Source organism: Pygoscelis adeliae, unplaced genomic scaffold (assembly GCF_000699105.1).
Source record: "Pygoscelis adeliae isolate BGI_AS28 unplaced genomic scaffold, ASM69910v1 Scaffold21, whole genome shotgun sequence".
Classification (NCBI taxonomy): Eukaryota; Metazoa; Chordata; class Aves; order Sphenisciformes; family Spheniscidae; genus Pygoscelis; species Pygoscelis adeliae.
In genome coordinates, this window is record NW_008824243.1 from 907,762 (window position 1) to 916,862 (window position 9,101).

The 9,101-nt window shown below is 38.1% G+C and overlaps 1 protein-coding gene across 1 annotated transcript; it reads left to right on the forward strand.

Annotated features, from left to right (window-relative positions):
- The first annotated feature begins 47 nt into the window (after nucleotides 1-47).
- FRG1 (FSHD region gene 1) lies at nucleotides 48-7,685 on the forward strand. Its single transcript, XM_009335191.1, has 9 exons — nucleotides 48-148; nucleotides 220-287; nucleotides 2,087-2,209; nucleotides 3,142-3,199; nucleotides 3,385-3,499; nucleotides 3,841-3,945; nucleotides 4,732-4,823; nucleotides 5,880-5,990; nucleotides 6,891-7,685. The coding sequence occupies exons 1-9, from the start codon at nucleotides 48-50 to the stop codon at nucleotides 6,925-6,927; spliced, it is 810 nt and encodes a 269-aa protein (XP_009333466.1). The 3' UTR covers nucleotides 6,928-7,685.
- Nucleotides 7,686-9,101: the final 1,416 nt, after the last annotated feature.

Below are 9,101 nucleotides of genomic sequence, written 5' to 3' on the forward strand. Positions count from 1 at the left end.
GGTGAGGCCAGGCCAGGCCAGGCCGTCCCGTTCCTCCGGCTGCGGGTATGCCTGGGCACGCCGGCCAGGGCAGGGGTTTTCGGGCTGTCAGCCCCTCGCTCCCGGCGGGTGTCAGTGACCCGCTCCTGCAGGGCTTGGGAGCAAGGCCGTAGGAGAGGGCTCGCCGTGGAAGGGCCGGGTCGGAGGCACGTTCTTACTTTTTTGTACCGCCCTTTGCAGCAAGAAAAAGCACAAGGAGAAGAAAAGGAAAAGGGAAGAGGATGCGGCAGAGCAACTTGATATTGTTGGTGAGCTGCTTTGGGGGAATTACGTGACAGTGTGGAAACTCTAGGGGACAGCAGAAGCTGAAGAGATTGTTACAGGACTTTGTAAACTAAGTGTACTCCCTGTAGAGACTTATAACTGTTTGTCACAACATGTTATTTGTGTGTTGGGATCTTCCTAGACTCCAGGTGGAACTTCAGACATCAGTGGGATGGATTTTCCACCTTTTAGCTAAAGTATGCTCTTACATAATCTCAAAGTACTTAACAGTTTGGATTTCTCCCCCCCCCAATGGTATTTGCTTCAGGAGGAGAGGCTTTTTAGCACTGTAATGCTGTTACTTAATGAGTGCATTTCTGTGTAAATAACTTGCATCTTCTGTTACTATTACTTTGAAAATTAGTGGTTGGGTCACCTGTGCTTTCTGTTCTTACTCTGCCACTAGTTACTTTCTGACTGTGTTCTTTAGTTCACTCAAACCTTCAATCTTTTCAAAAGGAAGAGAGTCTTGGTTAGTTTGTTTATTTGTTTTTAATTTGACGTACTTACTTGACTGCTGTGATGTGTTCACATTATAAATTTGCTACTGTTAATTGAAACTGAAGACACAAACATTAACCAGTAACAAAATATAACTTTACTTTTTCCTTTTTCATAAAATAGAAGGATCAAAGTATGTATGCTCGTGAGCAGTAACTTGATAGACTGTTGCCCTTCGGCGCTGTCATGTCCTTGATTGATCACAGTTCACTTCACAAACAAAAACAGCTAAAAAAGAACCACAAAGTCATGAGAGATGCAGATGTATACTGCAGCACAGCACACACTACAGGATAAATGTCATTTTTTATCATGTGTATATAGGCATAAGCTAAAGCAGTGCAAGGGGAAGTCATCCTTGTTCCTGTGTTAAAACAAATTATGATATATGAGAAAATGGGCTGTTGTGTCTCACACTAGAAGAATGTTACAGATGTTCTACATTCTTTAGTTTAGCCAGATTTCAAAAAAGAGGGAGAGATTTGGAAAAACCGTACGTTGATCTGCGAGCCCTGACTGTATAGGACAAGATAATTAGCTCCATATGTTGTATAAAGATAGGGGAAGATTATTTCTGCTCAAGGCAGATTGACTTGCCGAATTTACCATGTGGAAAAAAACCATCATATTCAGATTAATTAAAAATAGTTATTATCTTAATCGTGTAGGAAATATTTATAAGACAGTATACCAGGAGAAAATTTTACTGTTTAAAAAATATAAACATCATAATTCTAATTCATGGCACGTGGTAGGGCTACCTTTGACTTTGGTAGAATTCTGTGGGGCTCAAACATTCAAACACAGATTGGCTTCAACAACTGAAGTCTAAGAATTACAGCTCACATGAGGTAATTTAACAGCAAGATGAGATAGTTTATCTGTTTCCGTTGTGTTGGAGAATCTAATAATTGGATACGACCCCAAAACTGCAAGAGGCTGGTCCAGAGGAAAAAAAAAAAAACCTTCCTCGCAAGGTGTATCTTTGCTGGATCAGCTGAATGGATCAACTTCCTCTATGGACTAACACAAAGAAGGGATGAAGTGCAGGAGCCTGTGACTAGGGATGGCAGGGTGGGTAGAACAGCAGGACTTCGTTTCAGCAGCAACACCATGAAATTGGCCCTGTAGTATAAAATAATGCACAAAGATCTTGAGATAGCAATAGCAATTGTATCTTTAGAATTTAAAATCTCAGAGAAGACACAGAAATATCATCTCTTGAACTACTGTAATCAGAAGTTGTAATTACTCTATTAACTGTCATGGTTTTGTATTTTAGGAAACTGGTGGGCTATCAGTAATTTCGGTGAAATTACAGGAACTATAGCTATAGAAATGGATAAAGGAGCTTACATCCATGCCCTCGACAATGGCTTGTTTACGCTTGGAGCACCACATAAAGGTTTGTTTCAGGAAATTTGGAAGTAAGCAGTTCTAGTAATGACAGGCATAAAAGTAGCATCACTTAAAGGCAAGCAATTTTACAGCTAAAAGCAGTTTATTACAAATAATGCAATAATCCTAGCCGTAGCATGCAGATGACTTAAACCTAATGACTACCAATCAGTTTCACTTACCTGGTTTCTTGCTGTTTTACGTGTACAATAAATTGAACTGCCTTGGAGATGATCACCTGTTAAAGGCCATACTGCTTACTGGATAAAAAGCAGTATAACTTTTATTAAAACCTATAAAAACTTTATGGTGTCAGTTGAAGAATGAAACTCGAGGCAGATGAGTTTCAAGGCTTATTGCTGCATCCTCGTCTTAATATACTTGTTTTGTCGCTGCACAAGTGGGCTACTAATGTGGCAGGATAATTAGCTAGTCCTTACTTTGAATTTGAGAGCCATCAGTCAGACAAGGACTGTTCCGGAACCCTGACAGTGTTTCACCTCCAAGGTGACATCAAAGCAACGATGGCAATATTGCCTCATTTTGGTTTTGAGGGATGGAGAGGCTAGTAGCTTTTAGGATACTGAGTTGTGCTACCATAGCTGAACCATTTGTTATGGAAAAATAACATTACAAGGAGATTAAGGTTTTCTGAGCCACCTGGAGAATTACAAAGCATTCTCAACTGTAAATTTCTTTACACAAGAATTGTCTTTATTTTGTCTTGTTTTAAGCACTCTAAATACATGAACGTAAATGAGCACCTGCGTTGCTTTTTTAAAAGTGAATATTCAAAAAAGGAATTTTTAAAGAAATAGAGCATTGCTGCTTTCCATAGTATTTTGCAGTGGCAGCTGTTTAATTCTTTTTGAAACTGCACTATTAACAGGTTAAAATACTGTATGTTTAATACTAACTAATGGAAAATTCTTTCCTCAGATGATGAAGGCCCTAGTCCTCCTGAACAGTTTACAGCAGTAAAGTTGTCTGATACAAGGTAAGTACTATAACAAAATGTTACAAGTTTTGATACTTGTTATCTTTTGTTTCTGGTGTGAATACCTGTTTCAATATTCTCTTGAAATACATTGCCTACTAATAATGTGTTTGTGATGTGTTGGATATTGTGAATTGCTTGAATTAACAACATTCTTTATTGTTTTCCTGCATTTTCTCTTTCAGGATTGCTCTGAAGTCTGGTTATGGCAAATACCTTGGTATAAATTCAGATGGACTTGTTGTTGGACGTTCAGATGCCATAGGTTCAAGAGAGCAATGGGAACCTGTCTTCCAAGATGTAAGTTGCTTGGAATAATTCATTTGCTGTTCCTAGCATTTGACTGTATTTTGAGTTAATCTATATTGATGTTCTTCGTCTGTACAGTAAAAGCCTTTTGCAATCTCTGCCATATTGTAACTTCAAATCTTCTGTTTTCCCAACTGCTGCGTTTTGGCATCGGTAAGCATCTTAAGAATGAAGGAGCCAGCAAGTCTGTTGACTAGCTATTGAAATGTCAATACATAAAAGAATAAAACGCATTTACAGAATTTTCTGGTGTATTGTAGAGGGCAAATGTTACGAATCAAAGAGTTTGTATATAATCCTTACACTAACAATATGTGATATTATTTCTGCAGAAGAAAATGGCATTACTAGCAGCAAATAGCCGTTTTATTAGATGTAATGAAGAGGGAGACATAGAAGCCAAAAGCAAAACTGCAGGGGAAGAAGAAATGATAAAGGTAATCTATAACTTCTACAATTAATACAGGATTGGCACGGATATTCAAATAACCAGGTGTCTGTGTGCTACAATTTACTGTTAATACATTTATAATAGTTTTCTATAAGCTGTCAAGTGATTTGGCCTTAAGAAAGGCAAATGAGCTCCAGGGCTGCATAAGCTGAGATACTTCCAGTAGAGATAGGAAGCTATTTTGCCACTACAGAAGGGCAAGACTCTGGGGGGCAAGACAGTCTATGTGATATTCCAGATAGTTCTGAGCAGCTTGGTACAGGAGAGATGAATTATGACTGAAGCAGGGACAGAGAAACGTTTACCAGAATGATGCAGAAGGAGACATCTTTTAAGTAACAGAACGTAAAAAGACTACCTTGACTTCATCTGGATATGGAAAATACATGTGTGCCTCCAGATAGATAGATGTCTACTAGTCAGAGCAATAATAATTTTAAGTCAGTCTCTGAAAAAGGCATTTTACCCCTGCTAAAACTAAGAACTGTAATGGTGCTTCTTTGAGATTAAGGTGATTATGTCTTACAGTAGCATCAAGGATTCCACTTAATATGTCCCATACTTGAGACAGCTCTTGCTTTTATTGCAGTTGTCTCCATTTGCAAATTAACCAGTTTGAAAGCTGTGAACTTAAAAGGTCACTGTGACTCTCATTCTCTTATGAGGGGTATATTGTCATCTTTAACCTGAAACTTCTGGTTGTGTAAAAAAAAAAAGGCATTTTCTGTTTTGTGGTTGGTGTTTTTTTTTTTTCCCCCCTCTCAATGACTAGATTCGTACTTGTGCTGAAAGAGAAGCAAAGAAGAAAGATGATGTTCCACAAGAAGACAAAGGAAATGTTAAACAGTGTGAAATCAATTATGTGTACGTAGTTTAGAGCTGTTAACAGGCTCAAGTATCTTTTTGTGCTTTTCTTTCGGGGCTGCCTTTGGTGGAAGGGCCAAACTCCCACCCAGCCTTTCACTCACTTTCCCCTCAGCAGGGCAAGGGAAGAAAATAAGTTGAGAAAGTTCATGGGTCAAGATAAAGACAGGGAGATTGTGTACCAGTTACTGTCACAGGCAAAACAGACTCAACTTGTGGAAAATTAATTAAATTTATTGCCCATTTAAAGTAGATTTGGTAGTGAGAAACAAAGACAAAAATTCAAAACACCATCTTTCCTTTCCCCATCTCCCAAGCTCAGCTTCACTCCAGACTCCACTACCTGGTCCCCCAAGCAGGATGGGGGTATGGGTCAATACATAGTGGTTTCTCTCTGCCACTCCTTTCCTCTCCCACTTTTCCCCTGCTCTGGCATGGTCCCCTCCATGGGCTAGAGGGGAATATCTGCTCCAGCGCCTGAAGCACCTCCTCCCCCTCCTTCTCTGTCCTTGATATTCACACTGCCATTTTGCACTTCTTTTTTCCTCTCTTCTCCTCTGCCCGTGTGGCCTTTTGCCCTTTCTTAAATATGTTTTCACAGAGGTGCCACCAGCTTTGCTGATGGACTTGGCTGTGTCCTGCAGTCGGTCCGTTGTGGAGCCAGCTATGTCCAGCATGGGGCAGCCCCTGGCCTTTTCTCACAGAGGCGTCCCTGCAGCTCCCCCACTACCAGCATCTTGCCACCTACACCCAATACACTTTCGCTCCCTGACTTGTCATGCTAGTAGTTGAAGAAGGGGCTCTTTAGAACTTGTAACCACGTCATGCTAATCATGTAGGGGCTCATTCCTACTTAGACTGCCAAAGAAAAACGGAATAGTTTTCACCTACAAAAGTCTTAGTGCAATATTTGATACTGTGATGGTTTGCTGGATTTTATTAGGCCAGTTGTCTACTGTGTAATAGAAGTCAATATTCTTATCACAGGTGTTGTTTTATTTGAACACAAAACTAAAGAAGTTAGACTTCTTACATTTTTTCTTCCCCCCCTTACAGAAAGAAATTCCAAAGTTTTCAAGACAAAAAGCTTAAAATAAGCAAAGAAGATACAAAAGCCCTCAGAAAAGCCAGGAAAGAAGGCACTTTTCATGAAATGCTGCTTGACAGGTACTTCAAAGTACAAGAAGTAATGTACTGATTTAAAAACTACTGGGAGATAGAATTACAGTAAACCTGGGGTACAAAAGAGAGCTTGATTTTAGGGGGGTGGGGTGTTGAGCATTTCCTCTCTGGTCAGTGTTCTGCCTGAGTTCTGGGACTGGCACTTCTTTTTTTGTTCTGAATTTTCACTACTTTTAGTTGAAGATTGAACATCTGGATTTACCCAGAAATGAATTCTTTTGGAAATCTTTAACTAGGTTGTTCAGTTTGTTTAGTACAAAGGAGTTGAGCAATGAATCTTTTTAATCACAAAAATTAAGCTAATTTTTGATATTTTCAATACCTATGGCACCAGAATATTTTGGAGAGGGGAACGCTGCATTTTAAAGAGAAATAGCATTTATTAAGAATAGTCTTCGTGTTATCTAGTGGGAATTCCACCCCCCCCACCCCCCGAGCTAAGACTATAGAAACTGTCTTGAATTTTTAAAACATTTGTATTGGTATACAGTATAAATATTTGCATTAATTCAGTGGGTGGAATGCAGAAGACTATTTATGATAATTGCAAGTGATGTGAGAACACTCCTGGGCCATCACAGGTTGAGTATCAGTTTCAAATCACACTGAATCTGAAATTGCATTCTGCAGAGTGGACAAAACGCAATTCACAATGATTTGAAGGGAAAGACAAGGTTAGCGTTAGACGTTGCAGTTCTAGCTGCTTAAGAAAACAAAGTTAATTAACAAATCGAAAGTGTTGTTATGCTTTTATATATGCTTTGAAGCAAAGTTTAAGAAAAATTGTTTTCAATGCTTCCTTAATGCTTTGAGGCAGATAAAACACACAGGTGTAATCATATTTGGTCTTAATCTAAATCTTGTTTCTTTACTCTTTCCATATAGGAGAGCAAAAGTGAAAGCAGATAGATACTGCAAATGACAACCAGCTGGTCCATTTTCTTCTGCATCTCTGATGATAGGGTCAAATTGAAACCAAGAGTAAAATGTTTTATAATTATTTTTTATTGAAGGCGTTTTGCTGATGTTTTTATTACATTATTTTTAAAGGATCACCTGAGAGCTATAATTAAGCATCAAACTAATGTCATCTTTCAGTAATGAATACTGTTAAGTTTACTCTAAAACGACATGCTATTGAAATAGTAAGATAATTATTTAATGAAAAAGAAATTGACCCACTGAATCTTCCAAGGTTGATGAAAGGAACCTGAACTTGGAGACAGGGCAGAAGAGAACAACGATGAAGTTCAGAAGTAAAATATGGTTGACACATTGAACCGTTAAGAAATATGTAACTGTATTGAACAAGAAGAAATAATTGAAAATGCATGTCTTGCAACACATCATACCAGATCCTGAGTAGGACATCTGTGGAGCCATTCTACCCTGCATCAGGTGAGGACTAGGCCAGAATATTCAGGCTTCATAAAACAATGTTCAAAACAGACCCACTGTTCAGGTTGATAAATGGCATAATCCGTATGCTGGAAACAGTGTTGACAAGTCACAAGAACCCTATTACAAATGAAAATGCAGGTGCTTCATAAGAAAAGGGGATGACTCTTTTGTGTTAGCAGGCCACTTATTTTACAAGAGGGAAAAATTGATTTTGCGAACTTGCTGGTTTCTCTACAGCATGGACTTTAATTTCTTTAATAAAACAGCAGAGACTTTTCTTAAGGTCATAGTATAATATGCATTCCTAGTATCTTACATAAAAGATGGTTACCCATGTCTGTTCTGATTACCAAGAAGCTATTCAGTAACATGATCTCCATAGGAACTACCTCAGTCAGAACAATTGCTTACTCTCTCCACAGCTTCTGTAATCTGCGTCATAAAGATTACTTGGTAACAGTGTTGAGGATTTTTATGGTAATAATTTGAATTGTCTCTGTGGAGCTTCTCCTAGCTGTCAATTTGAACAGCACACATGGTACAAAACTGTAAGCTCATGCAAGATAACGATCTGTCTAAAAAGAGCACAAGAACAGACCAATAAAGTCTAGTCAGTAACGGCAACTTATATTGGTCTAATTTCATAGGCAGTTGGGCTTGCAGAAGGAGCATGAAGCATTTAAGTATGTCATAATTGTTTAAACTCTCTATTGACTTTTCAGCATGAAAACAAATTATAGCTGGTTAGGGAAGGCTAGCTGAGGTTAGCAATAAAAGCATTTCTTTCTCAAAGAATTTAGAAAAATATGGCTATAGCTCACACAGATTTTATGGAACCAAAAGAAGAAAATCTCCGTGGACTGGGCACATTCATGATGTAACATAGGGATTCTTAGAAACTCATTTGTTTCTAGAAAAGCAAACAAAAATCCAAACCTTTCTCTGATGGCATTTTTAAGCTTTTCATACCCAGCTCTATCCTGCTGAGTACAGAGATTTTTGCCACAGGGCTTTTCCCTCTAAGGTGGTAGAATTTATTTGTTTTATACCTATTAAACCCACTATTCATTTAATACCTATTTTACAAGAACAGGCACACTCACTAGTTCCTTGTATGAATATCTATTTTGGAATGAGTGCCTTTTCTTTCCACTTTAGCTTTTTCTCGAGGGAGGTACTAAATGAGAAATCAAAATGCCCCCTCTGGGGAGCTGGTTTGTGCAACTACATTGGGATAGTTGTGCTTGTAACTTTCTTAGATGGACAAATCCTTGGAGATCCTCCTGTCATTCCAGCTGCTCTGTAAGGTTTTGTATTTTAATGCTGATAGAAGTTATAACAATGCTGAGAAATTAAATAAAAGCAAGGTCTACATGGAATGAAAAAAAAAAAAGTAAAATTAAATTATCAAATAAGAATTTATTTTCCCCTCAGTTTCCAGAGGTACAAAAGATCCCTTGGTAGCTGGTTTTTTGAACTTAAATGATCTTCTAGAGAATTGTCTTTTCCCCTATATCTCTCCGATTATTGTATTTCAGGAAATACTGTTAACCAAAATGTAGTAGTATCACATGGTCACGTAAACTCATCAAATGCTTGACCTTTTTACCAGTATCAAGTTCAAAGCTTCATTTTAAAGTTTTCAATGATTTTATTTCTAGTTCTAGTACAAAACTTTATTTGAATTTACTCTAA

What these genes read in the sequence shown, in the direction of transcription:
- FRG1 (XM_009335191.1), top strand. Translation starts at nt 48, where the DNA reads ATGCCTGGGCACGCCGGCCAGGGCAGGGGTTTTCGGGCTGTCAGCCCC. An exon ending in AGAGCAACTTGATATTGTTG is followed by an intron (nt 288 to 2,086) that starts GTGAGCTGCTTT and finishes TTTGTATTTTAG; the next exon opens with GAAACTGGTGGGCTATCAGT. An exon ending in CATGAAATGCTGCTTGACAG is followed by an intron (nt 5,991 to 6,890) that starts GTACTTCAAAGT and finishes CTTTCCATATAG; the next exon opens with GAGAGCAAAAGTGAAAGCAG.